Source organism: Diceros bicornis, chromosome 38 (assembly GCF_020826845.1).
Source record: "Diceros bicornis minor isolate mBicDic1 chromosome 38, mDicBic1.mat.cur, whole genome shotgun sequence".
NCBI classification, from domain to species: domain Eukaryota; kingdom Metazoa; phylum Chordata; class Mammalia; order Perissodactyla; family Rhinocerotidae; genus Diceros; species Diceros bicornis.
The window spans coordinates 30,308,738-30,328,618 of NC_080777.1; the positions used below are offsets into that span (position 1 = coordinate 30,308,738).

Below are 19,881 nucleotides of genomic sequence, written 5' to 3' on the forward strand. Positions count from 1 at the left end.
CTGAGGCCTCAGGAGGGAGGCCAGTGGTGGAGGGTGAGCAGAGGGAGAGGGCAGGGGGAGCTCACAGTGGGGCCTAGAGGACCAGCAGTATATTGAGACCCTTGGACTACTTACTGTATAGATGCCTGTGGCTCCTATAACCAAGTACCACAAACTGGGTGGCTTACAACGATGGAAGTTGGTTCTCTCATAGTTCTGGAGGCCAGAAGCCCAGGATCAAGGTGTCGGCAGGGCTACATCACTACAGAGGCTCGAGGCGAGCATGCACTGTGCATCTCTTCTAACTTCCAGGGTTGCTGTCTTCCTGGGCTTGTGGCCACATCACTCTATCTCTGCCTTCGTCTCACGTCACCTTCTCCTCTGGGTGTGTCTCTTATAAGGGCGGCTGTCATTGGGTTTAGGGCCCACCTGAATAGTCTAAGATGCCATCCTCATTTCAAGATCCTTCACTTAATCACACCTGCAAAGACCCTTTTTCCAAGTGAGGTCACATCCCCAGGTTCCAGGGGTTAGGACGTTAGACATATCTTTTGGGGGGCCACCATTTGGCCTACTACACCATCCCTCACTGCCATCCTAAGCACCCCAGCTCAATTCCCTTTTGCAAAGGCCACTTCCTGATGGCTAAACCTGTCCCTCTTGGCCACTGCAGGACAGGCTTCCTCCAGGAAGCCCCCCTTGACTGTCTCCTGATCCACAGGAACTTGAGATTCCTCCAGCACAAAGGTTCAAGGCTCTGTCCAGCTGTGCCTGTGGTTCTGAATCTGTCCTCAGAGGGCGGTTTCCTCAGGGCAGGGTGTGGCTCCTCCTCCCTTCCTCCTGTACACATGGGCACATACCTCCTCCAGGGCTCAGAGAGGCTCTGCACACAATGGTACTAGGACCAAGGAACTTAGGCTGAAGGCACTTTTCCACCATTGTCTGGTCCAGCCCAGGGCACCATGCCAAGTGGTAGCCCAGTGGCCAGCCCTTCCCCATGTCCCCTCTCCCCCAGACTCCACCACCTCAGAGGGAAGCTGTCTATTCCACTGTCCTCTATGTGGTCCTGGTTACGCACACACAACACAGGGAGGAGGGAGGAGCTTGGGGGAGGGGAGGGAGACCAGCCCTTTGCCTCTCCCCGGAGAAGGCTGGGCAGGCAGGAAGGCCTTTGGCTGGAGGACCATGGCCAGAGATCAGAAGATCAAAGGATGCGTGATCAGGGCTGAGGCAGTGGCACCACTTGGAGACATCAGAGAGAAGCAGCAGCTGGTGCCCTCTAAGGGCCAGTCTGATCCAGAAGGCCCTCCCCTCCTGCAGCCTCCCCGGCCCAGCTCTGCTATAACTCTGTGGTGCTGCTCTCCATGATGAAGGGTTCTGGGGTGACTGCACGTGGGGGAGGGATGCTAACTGGCACTCCTGGCCCCAGGTGGGCATAGCGAACACCCTGCACACAGGGGTCTTCCCCTTTACCCCTCACAACAATTCCTGGAAGAGGAGCCATTGGATAACATTCTACAGATGCAGAAACTAAGGCACAGAGAGGAAAAGTAACTTCCCCATGTCAGACAACTGGTGAATGTTACTGCCAAGAAACAAACTCGGCAGTCTGACACCAGAGCCCACAAACCATTACACTCCAATGGGAGGCGCAGCCCTCTGCTCAGTCCAACTGCAGCCTGAGGGAGTGAGGCCAGACCTCAGGAAGGACTTCTTGCTGGACGAGAGTGTTAGATCTAGATCTTGGATCTATTCTTTCTACAAGTCCCATGAACCAGGAGTTAGGGAAGAGGGTAGGTTGTTGGGGTGCCAGCCAGAGGGAAGGACGGAGGTGGCAAGACAGGATCACGTGGAACCTGGCAGGAATCGCCCTGGGACCTGGCACTGGGGGCCTCAGGGGCCAGTGGCGCTGGGAGGAGGGGAGCCACTGAGGGCGGGCATGGCAGGACCTGCCCCGAGCAGGGCGCGGTGCACAGGTGGGCTTGGAGGAAGGGAGCCGAGCTCCAGAAAGTTCCACAGGTCCTGGGAGCGGGACCCAGAGGCCGACGTGACGGGCGGGGCCCTGGGGCCCTCCCAGCCGGCCCTAATCCCCCTCCATTGTTCCTGACGCTGCGGCCGCCTCCCCACTTCCGGGCCCTTTCAGCCCCTGTGGGCAGGGGGGGCATGGGCAGGGGTGCGGGCAGGGGGGCAGGGAGCGCTGGGCTGGTACCCACGGGGACCCAGCCACTGTTTGTTGTGGAGCTTGGGTTCAACCAAACCGGCCCACGTGGGTTGGCTCTGCTGCTTGTTACCCATGTGACTAGATGTGAGGTAAGGATGTTTCTGAGTATCCGTTTCTTCTTTTAAGTGGAAATAAATAACGCTTCATTCCCTGGCCCGATAAAAGGATTAGATTAAAAGAGACCAGGATAAACTGTGAAAGGTATTCCAGTGGAGGCGAAGGGGAGGGGTGGAGGGCTGCGCTTGGACAGCCTCCAGGCCTTTGGCTTCAGAAGGACCTTAGTTTTGCTGAGCCGCACCTGTAAAGTGGGTCTGCAAAGGCTTCAGCAGTGTCTGCCCTGGCAAAGGAAGTGCTTATTACACGCTCTGAACCTCCAGCCTCTGCTCTTTCCCACCAGATTCAAGTTGACACTGGGACCCGGCCCAGTTTAGAAAACCGTGAGGCTAGGCATCTGGTGCTGCCCCGGCGGGGGCCTGGGCGGTGAGTGGCTGCTCTTCAGTGTGTGGGGGTCGTGGCAAGTGGAGTTGCGGGGATGGGAAGGGGAGGAGGGAGGCCTGAAGCGAGAGGAGAGCTTCCATCCGGATGTGGGTGTGGGGGTGACTCAATAGAGGGGCCTCTCTTGGTTTTCTGCCCCAGACACACCTGCCTCTTTATCTGGTGATGTAAAGGCAGGAGGACCAGGAGCTTCTGTAAACAAACAAGGCTCAGGGCTGCAGTCGGCACGCAAAGCAGGCCCACCTCCTGCCCCGGGGCTGTCCTGGGCCTTCCCACCTGCTCCCCTGCCCCCGTTCCCGGCTCCCCACTCCACCCAGCCCCTCTCCTGGGGGACACTGTTCTTCCCTGTGGGGAGGTCGCGTCTCACAGGATGTCACAGTGCTTCTCTCCGAGGTGCTTCAAGTCTGATGGGGAGAGAGAATTCACCCCATGCACCTCCACACAGACATGCTGCTTCTAGATGGAGCTGGGGATCCGGGTGAGGGCTGGAGAAGACGCCGGGAGTCAGGGGAAACCCGGGCTTGGCGGGACACATGGGCAACTCCTGAAGGACACGGCAGCTCTGTTTGCTGGGTCTGTCCTCTTTCCCTCCTGCGTCAGGGCTGTCTCACACTCTTCTTCAGTCCTCCCAGTGGGGGGCCGCGTGTGGTCCAGCCCTCCATTGTTGCATAGAAAATGGACCTTGAAGCTGGTGTTGTTTATGTGTGACAAGAACAGGTAATTGGGAGCCGTGGGAGAGTTCCCAGCCCCATGGGGAGACCAGCCACATGGATGGGCAATCTGAGATGAGGAGGCGACAGTTCATAGACGAGGACAGGATCGTGGGGCCTGACATAGGAGCTGAACCCACTGAGATCAGAGTCAAAAGGCCACATCGATTAGTCTGGGGACGCCTGTGACGCTCCAGCCCAGGCCCAGCACTTATCATTCAGGCTTGTACTGGTCCACTCTCTTGTCATTGTCCCACTTGACTGGGCTCTTGGAGGGCAGGGATCGCACGTGCCTGGACTTTGCAGCTCCGTCACCTGCCCAGGGCCTGGTGTACAGTGGGGACTCCATAGGTGTTGGTGGAATGACAGGTGGCGGGATGAGTAAAAGAGTGGCTGAAGCCTGGAGGCTTCCTGTAGGAGGAGGCACTTCAGCTAGGCCTTGGTTGGTGGCAGGGTTGGGGAGTGGTGCTCACAGGTCACATTGGTTGGTATTCACCGTGTGCTAGGCACTGGCTGAGCACTTTACCAGTGAGGAAACAAGGCAGAGAGAGGTGAAGTAACCTGCCCAAAGTCACATAGCCAGTAAGCGGCAGAGCTAGGAACCAAACGCGGGTCAGCGTGACTGCAGAGGCCGTACCCAGCACTGTCCAGTAGGACTCCCTGTGACGGTGGGTGTATTCTAGATCTGTGGTGTCCGAAGTGGTGGCCATTAGCCACATGTGGCTATTGAGACTTGAAATGTGGCTGGTGTGGCCGAGGAGCTGAATTTTAAATTGGATTTAATTTTGATGAATTTAAATGTAAATAGTCACATGTGGGTAGTGACTGCTCTACTGGACAGCGCAGGTCTACACCATCTCGCAGAGAGAGGGCAGAGAGGAGACGGGGTCCAGAGCCATCCATGGCTCCCAGATGCTCTGTCCCTTCATGTCGTGGGCTGCCCTTCGGCCACATTGCGGCCCTAGCTAGGCCCAGGAGGCCTGGGTCCCTTCAACTTCTCCGCCTGTGGGTGGCATGACTTGGCAAGAGGCAGGAGCCACGGGGGAGAAGCACATAGTTATGCAATCCCAGCGCCATGCTCCACTCTTGAGAAACTTTGCCTGGCTCTGGGGGCAGGAGAGGACAGTGCCCACAGGCACAGCTCTCCACTGCCCAGGACTAGTGCTCTGAGGGTCACAACCAGTCACCTGGGGCAGCAGCAGCCCTTTGCACCCGACCTGTTGTAACACTTCCAACTGGGATTCAGGGGCTCTGAAGACCACCCCAGCTTAGTCATTCTGCCCGGCAGAGCCAGAGACACCCCCATAGCTGGGATGGGCCTGCCTCCTTCACAAAGGGATTACCCCGCGGTGCTGAGGGTCAGGGCCAGCCCAGAACTCAGTCTCCCTCTCTGATGCTGTCCACTCCCCGGCTCTGCCCAGCACCCTCTCCCTTGGCGTGCTGTCAGTCAGATTTCCCTCTTTCAAGAAGAAGGTGGAGCCATCAGGTTTGGCCTGAAGTCGGTTCCTATGGCACCAAACCATGATTTCCCAAATCGAGCATCTTCGAGTGGGAGGGACCTCCCTGGGTCTCTTCCCTCCTTGCCATCCGAGTGTGAGGAGACCCACGTCACATCGACGAAATATCACAACACCTATAAGTGACGTTCCCTGACAGCTGTGATCTTTTAACCCAGGGCTAAAAACACCTCTATTTTTCCTTTCTCTCTGACTTTTAGGAATGTCTCCTTCCTTAGCCTTTATCCCTCCCTGTCCCACCTGAATGAAGGGTCACCTGTCGACTCTGGGTTTCCACTCTGCACATAGGCTGACACAACCCCAGGACCTTCTCTCCCCTCACAAACGCCCCCCAAGTCCAGGTGCCAGGCCCGCCCCGCCCACCCCTCCAGCCTCTCTCTTACTGTCCCCTGCACCCACCATCACTAGCCCTCCTGCAACTCCAGACAGGCTGGGAGACATTCTTGTTACAAACAAGGGAGCCAAGAAATGACAAAATAAAGCAACAGCCCTTTTATTTAAAAACACAGCATTGTTCTCACGCAGGACTTCGTGTGAAGCTTAGGGGATGAGCTGTGCTTTTGCGTGTGTGAACACAGATACACTTTTCCTGATTAGAGTGCACTCCCTTGTTTGGAAATTGGTGAAAACTGCAAAAATCGGAAAGAACTTTGTGTCAACGAGTGTGTTTGGAGACAGCTTGTACCAAGCCATCTCTGATGAGGAAGTGTTGTCCAGGAGTCGACTGGACAGAAGAGGCCCATTAGGGACTCAAAATCACTGCAGTGGGGTGCAGAGAGCATCACTCCAAGTTTAGAGACCTAATTCTAGCAGCCACGCTGCCATTCATTTGCTGTGTGGCCTTAGGTAACTTTGTCCATCTCTGGATCTGCTTCCTCACCTGTAAATCAAAGGCGTGCGGGTAGAGGATAGCACCTTCCGTTCTGGGGTGTTTGGAAATGCACAGAGTGTCTGATGGTTGCAGTAACTGGAGACACTACAGGCACGGATGAGCAGGGCCTGCAGTGCTAACACCTCTGTAATGAATGGACCAGCCCTGCACAGGGAAGGGCCCTGGCGACCACAGAACTCTGGACCCCGGGTGCAGGGAGTGCCGTCCAGGTGCCTTCCACTGTGTGCAGGGGGTGCTGTCCGCGTGCCTTCCACTGTGTGCAGGGGGTGCCGTCTGGGTGCCTCCCACTGTGAACTCCGTTCTGGGAGCTCCTCGTGTCTCTACACGCCCCTCCCTCCTTTCTGCCCCAGAAAGCCACCCCTGAGCCCCTGTCGTAGAGTTGGAACACGCGGTTTAGAACTGAATAGGGATAGAGCTGCAGGAGCAGTCTATAAGCCACAAACCAGAGTACACATGCGGGTTTCTGCTGTTACTTTGTGAGCAAACAATCTTTCCCCCACAATACTGTAGACTCCTCCAGTCCCCACGATGCCCGGCACTGTGCTGGGCACCCAGCAGCCAGTAGAAGATCACTTACTGACCTGCAGGGCTGCGGGGACCTCGGCCTTGGTCTAACTGAACCAGGTCCCCCCAGTCCCATGCTCTTTCCTCTCTGCCCCGTCACTTGCCTCTCCTGTGGACACAGGAACTCAGCACATGTTCTCTGAGCACCAGACGTCCCCGGGGCAGCCAGCCTGTCTACTGCCCTTTTCAGCATGAGGGATCCCTGCTGTTGGGCTCTTTCTACACTGGCTGTCTCCCAGCGTGGCAGGCAATGTGGGGAAGCGCTGTCAGTGCAGGCTCTTGTGGCCCTAACTGGGGGCTGTTGCCTGAGATGAGGAGGCCAAGGAGCAGCCTGATGGTGCCACTGGGGATGTGGAGGGATCCTTCAGAGGAGAGAGGATGCCACAGCGAGAAGACAGTGAGCATCCTTAGCAACAGCCCCGACGACTGTGCGCCAGTTGGGAACTCAGCACCAAGTGGGTTCTTCATAGAGATTATGTCCTTAAAGAGGCAGTGGGAGATGCTCAAATGAGACATCAGGAAGGACTTCCCCAGACGGCGGGCTGTCAGCCCAGGAATAGAAGCCTGGGAGGTTGCCTCACCTATGTCCATGATGCATTCATTTAAATGTTTATGGCGCACCCCTATTTGCCAGGTACCTTGCTAGGATTGGAGGGTACAGAGAGGACTGAGAGTAAGAGTTGGCCTTGGAGAAACTCATAGTTGTTTGGGTCATTAGACACCAATCATTACAATTCTATTAGATGAGTGTAACATGAATAATAAGGCATGTTTACATTTATTAACTCAGGTAATTCTCACTACAAGCCTTGTGTGGAAAGTACCATTATTATCCCTATTTCACAGAGGGGAGAACAGAGGCTTAGTGATGTCGAGTGACGTGAGCAGGCTCCCACAGCTCATTAGTGCCGAACTGGGGTGATAACAAAGGTGGGCGCAGTGCTGCTCACACACAGAGCTCAGTAACTCGTTGGGAGAGCGTTTACCAAATACACAGGGGCCACCCCACCAGCTCTGCCTGAGGAAGCCCTCACAGAGGAGGTGGCCTGGAGCATGGCCATGCCTGGGGACCGGGTCTCACCTCCTGGTCACTCTAACTGCCGTTTACCTGGCTTCAGAGATGGGCAACCTGAGACAACGGTGGAGACCATGCAAAAGCCCCCCCCCCCCCCCGGACCAGCTGGGGCCAGTTCTCCCAGGTCCGGCCCAGCAGAACCCAGGGCCTTTGTCTTCCACTGTTTTTTCCTCCAACAGGAAAATGCAAGCAGCACAAACCCCCCAGGCCCTTGAGTATCAGTTAGATTGCATGGGGGGATAGTCCCCTTGTACCCTCCCCCTCCAGGTAGGGCTTTGCTGCCCTCAGCTCCCCAGCATCCCCCACTTACCCAGCCTGTTCCTGGTCTCCATGGCAACACCGCCTCACCCAGCTCCCTGGGGTGGTCCAGTTGCCTCACAGGGTAAAGCTCAGAGAACATTTTCCTTATACGCAGCCAGAAACTTCCCCTTCCCATGCCCAGGGCTGCCCCCTCTCCCCTCCCTTCCCTCCTGCTGGCCTTGCCCCACTCGACCTCTCCTGCCCCCCATGGCTGTGTCCAGTGAGAGGACACATAGCCCCTGTGGGTACCCCAAGGGCGGCTGGGAAGAAGGCTTCAGAATGGTGTTGCACCCATCCTCTCAATCCCCTGCTCTTCAGTGAGAGCAGCAGCTCACAGGGTCCAGGGATGCGAGAGCATGGTACCTCTCATCCGAAAAGTATTAAGAATTTCAGAATGGCAACAGCAGAGCAGCAAATGACGCCCAGGCCCTCCAGACGTGGGTCTGTGCAGCCGCATGTCATGTACCCCCAAAGTCCGTCCTGGAGAGCAGGGCTGGGTGTGTATGAAGTGGTCGTGGGTGACAGTGTCTGAGCAGAGCTTGAGTTCAGGCATCCGGCATCTAACTCAGCCAGAAGTCAGATCCCAGATGGCGTCACTGCGCTCCTTGTGTTCCTTCCTGGGGCCAGGAGATAGACAGGCAGGGGGCCAGAGTCCAGAGAGGGAACCAGGCTTGCCCCAGGTCACACAGCCGAAAAGCGTTTTCCAACCAAAAGGACAAGACTTGAGTGAGGCTATTTGTTTCTCTTGAAGAGTTTCTGTCTTTGTAATCAGTGGATGTTTCAAGAAAGTTTATGATTTTTAACTCCCTGACGCTCCGATGTGCACGTGTCAGATACACATGTGTGCCCTCACACGTGGCACGCATGCCTAGCACCCCACGAGACAAGCCACCCCAGAGCTCCTGTCTCCCAGTGCATGCCCCTCGTGAATGCATGCAGCTCCTGTGGCCTCCACCAAGCCCAGGCACCCTGAGGATCACAGGCCCTCTGTTCCCTGGGTCCAGCATGACCCCAATGTCTGAGCTGTGCTCTCCGGGCTGACGAGGATGGCTGCCCTCCCAGGAGCGTCGTGGCTCAGAACCACCAACTTTACAGAACAAGCCTGCATTCAGATGTGCTCCCCGAGACCCCCCACGGCCTCCCCCACGCGAGGCCCTTCCCCTTCCCGGGGCCTGTGGCGTCAGCCCAGCACCTCCCTCTTCCAGCTCCGCGCGTTCCTCCTCCTTCCCCTTTCCTTAGCCTCACCCCTTTCCTTTTGTGAGAGGGCCAGGCTCTGACGGGGTTCCCCCTGCCCCCCACCATTTGAAGTCCACCCTCCTGGCCCCCCTGATGGAGCACGCAGCTGGGCTGTGTGTTGTCTTGGGCAGGATGTGGGCGCGGGCTGGGGGGCACAGGCCCCCTCCTCCCCAGGGGAGAACAATGAGGCCGCTAGTCAGGTCTGCGGGGTGGAGGGGGGCATGGAGCCACATCAGAGCTCTGAAGTGCGGCCCCTGGAGGGACGGCTGAGTGATGAGGCCTGAGTCACAGCCCTGCGTGCTCCTTGAACTCCCGCTCCGCGCCTGTGAAGACACGTCCAGAAACGCACGGGGTAAACATTGAGAGGTATTCGTTTCTGCGGCTCCACGCGCCTCCCTGCCTGGCTGAGGAGGAGCCAGGCCAGGCCTCCAGGGGGAGGAGTCCCGTCAGACCCAGGTTCTGGGGCCTGGGCTGCTGTGGGCCTCACCATGCTTTCCCCAGCCACTGTCCAGTGTCACCGCATCTTTACATTTCCACCAGAACCCCAGGGTAGTAGAGCCCGAAAACATCCCGAGAACCAAACTCGGACTTACAGTGCGTCGACGAGCTCTCTTGGTTCTGCTCCCTACACCGTGGCCGTCAGCACACCAGCTCTGCCTGCTGCCCGGCCCTCCTCCACCCGTCGGCAGTGGTGGCGGGCTCAGGGATGGCCTGTCCCTCTCCACGTGGAGCAGGCAGGGAGCCGGGGACAAGAACCAGCCCCGAGTCCCGCGTACCACTTCCTTGGCTCAGCCCTGCACGGAATGTCTTCCTTCCTCAGAGGACATGGTGTCCGGACTCCAAGCTTTATCACAGATAAAACGCTTATAGACAGGAGCCGGGCTCCGTGCGCGGCTCCCTGCCATCTCCAGCCTGCCTTCCTGAGCACACGCAGGAGGCGCACGAGTTTCTTGTGGGCAGTGGAGACATGGAGGTTGGAGGAAGAAAGAGCCTTCCTAGGGCCGCAGAAAGCCACGGGAAGGCCTGGGGGCTGCCAGCAGGGTGGTGGTCTGGTCTGAGCCACCTCAGTGCTCCCCAGGGAGCGGCTGGCAGAGGCGAAAAGCAGCTGTGGGAGTTTGAAAGAGGATGGAACCCAAATGTGTCAGGCACACACACGCAGTCTCAGCCCTCGCTGCTCACCCAGGCACAAACAGAAGAAAATGCCAACACAGGAACAAAGGCACCAACCCCTCCACTTCCCTCCAGGCCTGTGGGACTGGTGCACTTGGCTACAGGTCCCTGAGGGACAGGTGGAAGGAAGAAAGCAAATATTTATCCTGCGTGTACTATTTGTTAGGCAGTCTGTAGGCATTGGCTCATTTAATCCTTACAAGGACCAAGAGTTTAGTGTTATTCATCCCATTTTTATGGATGAGGAAACTGAGGGTCATAGTGGTTAAGAGCCCTAGGTCTTAAGGGCTTTCTTGGAGAGCCCAAGGAGGAGAGAGGTGACCTCGGGGCCTTTTGACTCCAAAGCTCAATGCTCTTCCCTCTTTGTTTTCTTGAACATAAAATGAAGATAACAATGGCATCTACCTTGGGGTTGTTGTGAGAACTCAGTGGGGTTATTTGGGAAAAGGTTAACCAGTGCCTGACATAGAGGAGGCCTGGGGGAATTGTCAGCTGTTACTATTGTGCAGGGCTCAGAGGACAGTGACGGGAACAGCCCACAGGGTCTCTCAGGTGGCACGGGAAGGTTGGAATGGTCCAGGGCGGCTCAGGATCTTCCTCCCACCACTGGGGTATGAGGCTCTGCTGTGGTGTGCCCAGAGACCACGTCCTATAGTTGGAGAGAGGCAGAGGAGGCTGAGGGAGGGAAGCCAGCAGACAAGAAAGTGCTGAGACCTCGGAGGGCAGTGGCTCCCGCTGGCTCTGGGACTGAACAAAAGGCTGGCCCCCACGGCCATTCCACTGCTGATCACACTGGTGCATGGGCGTTGTGTGAGCCTGCCCCACAGACCGGATCAGCAGTAACCTCTGGGCCTCCCTTTCCCCACTGGTAAAAAGAGAGCATGAGGTATTCTTTGGACTAGGTGACCCCTCCCCTCCTGCTCTGAAATTCTGTGAATTGTTCTCTGGCTCCTCCCCTGTCAGGGGGTCAGTTTCTCTCATGAGGGGAGGAGGGTCCAGCACAGGGAGGGAGGGGCCCGGGGAATGGGAGCCTGCAGACAGAACACACTGTGGACCTAGAAGCCCTGACCCGGCCTGTTTCCCACTCGTAGCGAATGCAGCTGCTGGCTTTGGAGCTAGGATGGCCCAGTGTGGGGATGCCAGGGGAACTCCGAGGGCGCTCTGTGGGGATCTGGAGGTGGACAGTGCGGGGTGGGGCAAGGGACAGCTCACAGCTCCTTCCCATTTTCTCTCCGTGCAGAGACCTGAGCATGAACAACCTCACGGAGCTTCAGCCTGGCCTCTTCCACCACCTGCGCTTCCTGGAGGAGCTGTGAGTAGAGGATTGGGTGCTGGGGTGGAGGCGGGGCTGGAGGCGGCCCCTAACAGCTGTAGGAACCAGGGCTCCCAGGAGGAGGGCGGAGCTCAAAAGAAAGGGGCCTGGGAAGCTAAGGCTCTTCTTGACAGCAGGGTATCAGGGATACCTGGCCCAGGTGGGCACCCTCGGCTGGGGGAGAGTAGCGTGGGGCCATGTGGTATAGGAACCCTAAAATCGAGCTTTCTTTCCTACCAGAACCAGCTCCTCTCTTGCCTCTCTCGGGAGGTCGTCTTTGACCTGCTCTCGTCCCCGGTGTCTAGCCACCAGCCACTCCCCAAGTCCTGGTGGCTCTTTCTCTGAAATGTCTCCACTCGCCTTCTCTCCTTCTCTATTCCCACTGCTCTGCCCTTGATGTCCCCCCACATCCGGGGGCTGCACCAGCCTCCTGACCTACAGGTGTCCCACCTCCTTTCTAGTATGCTCTGCACATCTTCAGGGTGCATCTCGTCAGCTTGAGAGCCTTCTGTGGCTCCCATAGCTGAGGATCCTCACCTGGCCCAGACCCACCTGGCCGCCTTTGCTCCAGTGAGCCCTGTCCTGTCCGCCATCCCCGGTGCCCCTCCTGCACTTGAACAGGAGATTTCCCCCCAACCTGGCATGCCCACCACCTTCTCTGCACTCGGTCTCTCCTCTCTACCCGTGCCTCCTCCTCTAAGTGTGTCTGGTTCATCCCTTCCTGGGGCAGCCACTCTCAGCCTGGACTCCTTGAGCCTGGCTTATGCTCCGGTGATGCTCGTGAGTGAGTCCTCTCCTCGGTTAGAGTGCCGTCACTCTGACCCCGGTCTTGACCGTCAGTCCAGGCCTGTGATTCTTGATCTGGCACCACCACCGATCCTTGGGGCTCTACTAAGGTTTGCTTAAACTGCGCCAGCTGCGGGCTCCCGGTACTGTACTCGGGCCCCACGACTCCCCAACAGATCTCCCCAACTGCACCCTAGACAGTGCTCCCCAAGAAAGCAGTCAGCCTGCCCCCGCCGGAATGATGATTCCATTGACTCCTGGGGTGCTGGCTGAGCTTTCTAGACCAAGCATTTATGGGGCTCCCTCTGTGTGAAAGGCAAGATCGAGGTGCTCTGGGGGAAAACAAGACAACAGACCTGCCTGCTGCCCTCAGAGCTTCCAGGTGAGGCTGCTGAGCTGTGTGGCAGCAAGTGAGCCAACGACCATGGCAGTGAGGTGTGGGCACCAGGGGTTCTGTGCGAGGGCGTGGTCAGGGTGGCGGGGCCTCTGGTGTGCAGGGAAGCCTTCCTGGGGGAGGTAGTTCTCGGAGGAAGTGACAGAGTGAAAGGCAGCGGAGGGGCCTTCTGAGGTGAAGGTGACATGGCTCGGGTAGGAGTGAGAGCAGGAGCAGAGGCCAAGGAGCCGGGCAGGTGACACGGGGCACAGCCTGGGAATTTAGGGCCGGTCCTCCGTCCTCCCTCCCTGAGAGGGGCTGGCCCGTTCTGAAGGCCCCTTCTAAAGGACCCTCCGTGGCAAACGCCACGACCAGAACCCAAGCTTGGAGACCTCAAATATCGTAATGTCTTTCCACATGGTTGGTTTTTTAAAACGATAAATGAGACTCAAATAGAGAGACTCCTATTAGAGGTACATTTTTAGAAAATGGCTTCTGAGGCGTGTCAGCATGGTCTCCCTCTGCAGGCCTCTTGGTAAGAATCGATGCACACAACACTATCGCCGGTGACGCTGGAGACCCCGAAGTCTCCAGTCACAACAACTGAGCCCTGCTCTGTCGGGTGTTCACATTAAGAGCATTTTGTCGAATTTGCTCCATTTAGAATTGGCGCTCACCCCATGACAAACGTGGACACGCTTTATTGGACCAGAATGTTAGACTACCCCCACACTCTGTTCCCCGCACCTCCTGGTCAGTGGGGATTAGCGTGTGGCTTGAGGCGTGGGGGACACAGACACACCCCCCCATAACTACCCTCCCCTGGTGACAGGCGAGGACGCAGCCTGGGAGCTGGGGCAGGCTGTGGGTAACCCAGGCTGGCACGGAGTGGCCGTGGCCCTGAGGAGTACACGGGAGCCCCAAGTTAATCAGATCTGGTGAGGACACCACGCTCTGCCACTGCCTCGCTCGGTGACCCTTAGGGGAAGCGATGGGACCTCTCCGAGCCTCAGTTTTCTCATCTGAAATCTGGGGATCCTTAGAACTGTGAGGTGGTGGGTGTGAAGCACTGAACACACCGTGGATCTTGGTGAAAGGTAGTCGACACCTCGTCCTGTGCTCTCGAATCCCAGGACACCGACGACGGGGGCCACCCCTCCATGTTTCCCTGCCCCACGTCACTGACCCTCTTCTCTGATTCGCAGGCGTCTCTCCGGGAACCACCTCTCACACATCCCGGGACGAGCGTTCTCTGGTCTCCACAGCCTGAAAATCCTGTGAGTGAGTCGCCCCCCGTTACATAGACAGGGACTTTGAGGGTGGGGGCTAACTGAAGTCTGTGGCCTGAGTCTCGGTGTGACACCGTGTATTTCCTTTTCTTCACTTTTCATTTTAATTATTTCCGCTTCTGTTCTTTCACCTCATCTGTAACAGACTCTCTGATTTGTAAGCAAACATTTAATCCCACCTGAGCTGTGTAGCAGCCCCGCAGTGAAGGGACGGGTCTTTGGGTTTTGTGATGTGAGTAACGCCCACAGGTGGGTCTCTGTGCGCTGAGGTCAGGTACAGACCCAGCGCTCCTGAGACCTCTCAGGCCAGACAGGGGTGAGACCGCTCCTGGAGAGGACGAATCCATTCCTCCTCTTGATCCTAACCTTGGTCTCCGTGGCCACAGCACTGAGTCCCCGTTCCCCCTGTCAACAAGCTCCCCCTTCAGTTTTCCAGCTTCTTCGTCCCAGCTTTGTCCTTTGCAGAAGAGGAAAGTGGGAATGGGAGAGGACCGGGTGTTATTTCACCCACATCCCCTGCCATTGAACTGGTGGCCCGTCGTAGAGAAGGAAACGGGAGGCACCATCTCCTTCCCTCCCAATCCATGGCTCACCTCGTCCCACCCAAGACTGTCTTCCCTAAAACCTCTCATGTTCCTATGATAAGTGAGGGTGGAAGGAGGTGGGGGAGGTGGGTGCACAGGGTCTGTCAGGTAGGAGAGGTTCCTTGGGAGGGCATGTCACCACAGGGACTGGTTTGGGAAGAAAATGAAGATCTTGGGGCTGATCCTGGGGCAATAGAATGAGTATCTGGAACTTCCCGAAAGTGGGAGCCATTCCTCAGCTCTGCTGCTCCCTCAGCCCCGACAGGACATGGAAGTCTTCTTTGTACAGTTGAGCAGGTTGTTTATTGTACAAGACCCTCTGGCTGAGGGGTGAGGAGGAGCTGAAATCTAGTCCTGCGCCTGGCTCGGGGCTGCCTCCACCTGGAAAGGAGTATCTTTTTCTAGTTTCCTCGAAGTTGTTTATGTGCTAGTGGTGGCCCTGCCCCCTTGGCCCTGCCCGTGGGGTCAACAGTCCATGGTCCACAGCTAAGCACTTCCTCCTTTTTCCACATTGTCGTCTCTGGCACCCCTGGCTCTCAGCCTTTCTCTCCATCTGCCTCTGAGTCTCTGGCTTGAGAGCTCTCTGGTCTTTCGTCCGCCCCTTACTCTCTGCTCTGCCCTTGGGTTCTCTGGTCTGTCCGCAGCGTCAGTGTCCTCATCTCTCCCTCCTTCCTCTTCTCTATCTCTGACCTTGCTCTCCCTCTCTCTGCCCCTCGGTCCCGGACACTCAGGTCTCCTTCTTCCTGCTCTTCTCCCGGTCTGTCTCGTTCCCCATCCGCATGGCTGCCCAGGGTGGGGAGGCATGTGAAGCAGACGCGCAGGGTGGGCGGCCTGCCTGGTGGTGTATCTGTGCCCAGCAGCAGGCTCAGACCTGCAGCCCAGATCAGAGAGCAGGCTCCGTGTGCGGGGCCTTCAGCAGATGTGAGGCTCGGGTCCCATTCCTAAGACGGCGGCTTACAGATGAGCCTCCTCGTTCTTTTTTCCTGCATTAGGCGATGAATCAAAGCCTTGCAGAAACTGCAGCCTCCTGCCCCCTCTGCAAACGGTGCCCTTGGCTCAGCCACACTGTCCTCTCCCTCTCTGCCACGGACCCCCACTTTGCCCCATCCTGGAAGACCCCCTGGCTCCCCAAAGCCTTTGTGCCAGTCCTTTGCCTGCAGAGCCTCTAGTTCAGGATGAGTTGGGTGGCCTTGGGGACCTGATCCTCTTCCTCAGGTGCGTCAGAGCAGGGACCCACCTGCGTCTGGGTGGGAGGTGCTCTCTGACATCTGGTGTCCGCCCCGTGCTCGTTGTCAGACCTGCAAGAGAACCAAGAGTGCGGCGGAGCCCACCGTCGCATCACCATCCCTTGTGCCAGGAGACTGTCCTCTACTCCTGTCTTCTCTGTGTCTGGACTCTTATCTGAGCTGCATCTTCCTTTCTCTGAGGGCTAGCCATCCCTGCAGGACTCCCTGCCCCCCCTTCCCTCCCAGGGGATTCCCTCCCTACCCCTCCAGGTGATGGTGCAGAGCCCCTGCGTCACCTGGGGGTATTATTACTCTTGGGACCCTCTTCTTTGCTCCGCTGGTCCCAAGGTCTTCAGCCCCACAGGCTTGGATGAGGAGAGTCAGCCCCTGCGGGGAGCGTCAGCCTCATGCCTTTTCTTGAGACTGTTGGCGGGAATATCTGTCCTGCGGGGCTGTGAGGCGCTGCCCATCTCCACCATCGGAGCTGCCCTAAGGGAAGCCACAGTGCTTGCTGCCCAGGGGTGTGGGAAATGCCTGGGCCTCCCAGGGTGCCTGCCCTGGGTCCTTTCAGGGCAAGGGGCCGCTGTGTCCAGAACTCCTGCGTCCTTACCCCGCCGCCTGGGGTGGAGCCAACCCGTGAGGAGGCTGGAACGTCTAGATGGCTCCTGCCTCTCACAGGAGGGAGAAGGGGGAGGCATCCATGGCCCGGAGTGTGTGTGTGAGTGTGCGAGTGTGTGTGTGTGTGTATATGTGCATGTGCGAGCGTCTGTGTGTGAGTGTGCATATGTATATGTGTGTCTGTATGTGAGTGAGTGAGCATGCAAGTGTGCACGTGTGAGTGTGTCTGTGTGAGTACGCAAGTGCGCATGTGTGACAATATGAGTGTGTCTGTGTATGTGAGTGTGCCAGTGTGTGAGCGTGCCAGTGTGTGTGTGTGACAGTGTGTCTGTGTATGTGAGTGTGTGTCTGTGTGTGTGTGAGTACACAAGGATGTCTGTGTGTGAGTGTTCTCAGCCCCTCTTCCTCACAGGCTTCCCCACCGCTGTCCTCCCAGGGAGCCTTGGGAGGCATAGGGCCCCTGCTCTACCTGTTGGGTTGGCCTGCTCCCATCTAGAAAGACTCCTGTCAGGCCTTAGTCTCCCCTCTCCAGACCCAGATCTGGGAGGCAGGGGCTGACAGCTCTAGGACGTGCCTTCCCCCATGTCCCCAAGAGACTGGGGGCAGATTTCCCAACGCGCTGCTCCTGGCCTGAGCTCTTGGCCTGAGACGCCCTTGGGCGTCTGTGGTCTGGAGTTCCCAGCCCAGGCTGCCTTGGTAAAGACAGGCTCTGGGAGAGGCGCTAGCTGCTCCCCTAGCTGGGGCTGATCCTCCTAGAGCCCTGACTGGGGGAGGGAGTTAGTCTCTCTGCCCATCCCTGAGGAGGTCTCCCTGGGCTGGCCTCCAGCGTGGCCCTCTTTGTGCTGTATTGAGTAGTCTTTAGGGTGACATCGACTCTTCACTCTCCACCTGGCTGGACAGCGACCACGTCTGGCCCGGGGTTGGGCCTCCACTGGTGTTGATGAACTGACCTGAGGAGGAGAGACTTGTGAGCTGCCTGGGGGTGCTCGGCTCTGTCCCAGCCTCCCCGCTCGGCTCGTGGGATAAGGCTGCACAGGGCCCCGGAGCCCAGGGGCATCCTCTGAGCCGTTCCCCTCCAGGGGGTAGAGCTGCCGTCCTCATCCCATGAAGGGACTGGAGGCCAGAAGTGGGTTTCATGTGCAGCAGGAAGACCTGAAGCCACAATCAGGGCCTCATGAGACCGCAGAGCAGGTCAAGGAGGAGACTCGAGACTTCCTCTCGCTGGGCCTTAAGTTTTCTCACCTTTAAAACGGGGATGTTGGAATAAATTTCCCAACATTATTAGCAGCAGAAACTTAAAGCAAAAACACTTTATGCAGAAGTCCTGATGCATAAAACAGATGAGGGAAGACTTCTCTGCTAAAGTGATGAGAGGGTGGTGGACCCTGGGCTCTACTCGCCCCCTACCCCAGTGATCCTGCGGCACCTCCACAGAACTGAAGGAAGGGCCCCTGGAAACCACCGGTGGGTCACCTCTCTGGAACCTTGTGACTGTAATGTTCATGGTTCCTGACCCCAAATGCCTCTCCAGGCAGAGAGCTGTTCCCCAGTGCATGCTTCCTGGTGAAGAGGGAGCGGTGCTGAGGACCGGACTTCAACTAGACTAACGGCTGCCTCTGGGAGCTTGCAAAATTGATGCCTGATACCCCTCACCCAGAGACCCAGAGATTTAATCGGGTTGCAGTGTGGCCTGGACACTGGGATTTTAAAAATCTTCCCAGGTGATTCTAATGTGCAGCCAGGGTTGAGAAGCACTAGGTTGGCAGACTCTGCTCACTGGGCGGAACCAGGGCCGGTGAGGGAAGCAGGGAAATGTGCTCGCAGCAGCACTGGCCTGGGGAGCAGGGCTCCAGCCCGAGTCCTGATTCTGCCACTAATTTGTTTTGTAATTTAGGGCGAGTTACCTCCCCTCTCTGTGCCTCCAGCTCCTCATTTGGGAAACCCAGGGGCTGCTCCCTCTAAAGGTACTGCCAGCTTTTATAACCCAGTTGTGCTTCAGTGGACGAGTGATGTCTGGGCAACAGGCCAGGACAGCGAGGGAAACAGGGCCAGGTCCACAGCCAACCACCATGCTGACCTTCAGCTTAGTGGGTTTCGATTTCACCAGAGAAAAGGCTTTCTGTTGACCGACTGTCTGGCATGGATGAGCTGTTTGGGGAGGCGCTGAGTTCCCTGACCCTGGGAGGAAGATAAGCACCCTGCAAAGATGCGGCGGCATCTGTTGGAGATGTTGAGGTGGGGAGCATCCTTGTACAGTTTGGAGACCTTAAAGGTCCCTCTGGGTCTGGGATTGGACTGAGGAGGTGACGGGGGTGCAGATGCATGGTGATGCTCCTGGGAGGTGGGGCTCTGCCTGTGGAGGGACTGGACGCAGCCTCTGGGCCCCTGGAGGGGTGGGCCCTGGGAGGCATGAACGGCCCGTGTCCCTCCCTTTTCTCTCTGTCCTTGCTTCTAGCATCCTGAGGCATCTGGGTGAGAATCCAGGCAGCCTCCTGAGACCCCCAGGTAAAGAAGTTCCCACCCTTCAGGTGAGAGAGCTCAGGATGGCGGAAGGATAGAGGTGCTGACCGAGCGGAGGGCGGGAGAGGTCCTGGACCACTGAGCGTGGTTACGTGTCTCCTGGTGCCTCATCCTGTGAAAGGTGAGGGAGTGGAGGCCCCGCGTGGAGAAGGGGGCTTATTCAGGGTCCCCCAGTAGGTGGTGAGACTGAGACGGATATTAATGGTGATAATATATCAGCTGTTGTGTTATTGGGTCTTTCCTCTGTGCGAGACGCTGCGTTAAGTGCTTCACAGAGGGTATTTGGCTTGATCCATGCAATCAGTGCGTGAGGTCGTTGTCATCTTCCCCAGTCTACGGATGGGGAGACAGGGCCACGGGGCTCAAACAGCTCGCACACTGGCAGGCAGCTAGGAGGAGCAGGTCTTAGGGTGCAGACCCAGGGCCGTCTGACTCCAGAGCTTGCAGTGTGGCTGCTGTAGTTTAAGGAGGCCTGAGAGGCACAGGCTTTAATTCCACCCGTGAAGCAAAACTGCTGTCAGAAAGGTCCCTCTGAGCCGTGTGGAACCCGGGGTGCGGGGCCATTGGAGGCCGAGAGTTTCAGGAGCACACAGTGGCACAGAGGGGCCCTTCCTTCACATGACCCTCGCCCAGCCCTGGGGCAGGGGCAGGCAGGGCCCATCCCGAGGCCCCAGTCCTTGGCAGCCCCAGGGCCGTCTCTCCTTCCCCTTCCTCAGCGGGGCTTCACAAGGGCTCCTCTCGGCACCCCAGCCCACTGTGAGCCCTGCGTCTTTGTTCCTGTGGTGCTGCAGTTTGGTTCACGTTTGGGCTTCTCACATGTCCGTAAAAGGAGATGGCAGGTGTGCCTCTGACAGGGCAGCCACACAGGAGGATGGAGAACCGCTCAGCACACCACCCTCCCCTCAGCACTCTCTGGCCCCCACCGCATCCCGCATTGTGAAAGAGGCCCTGTGGTGTGAGGGTTGGTGTCTGGACGCTGGACCCAAGCCCTCTGGGACAAGTCTGAGTTAGTAC

General features: G+C 57.6%; 1 protein-coding gene across 1 annotated transcript in view; it reads left to right on the top strand.

The window, feature by feature from the left end:
- LGR6 (leucine rich repeat containing G protein-coupled receptor 6) overlaps window positions 1-19,881 on the top strand; it is a 113,144-nt gene that overhangs the window by 14,915 nt on the left and 78,348 nt on the right. The window contains exons 2-3 of the mRNA XM_058533816.1: window positions 11,400-11,471; window positions 13,836-13,907. Coding sequence (XP_058389799.1) covers window positions 11,400-11,471; window positions 13,836-13,907 — 144 coding nt within the window. The remainder of the gene's footprint in view (window positions 1-11,399; window positions 11,472-13,835; window positions 13,908-19,881) is intronic.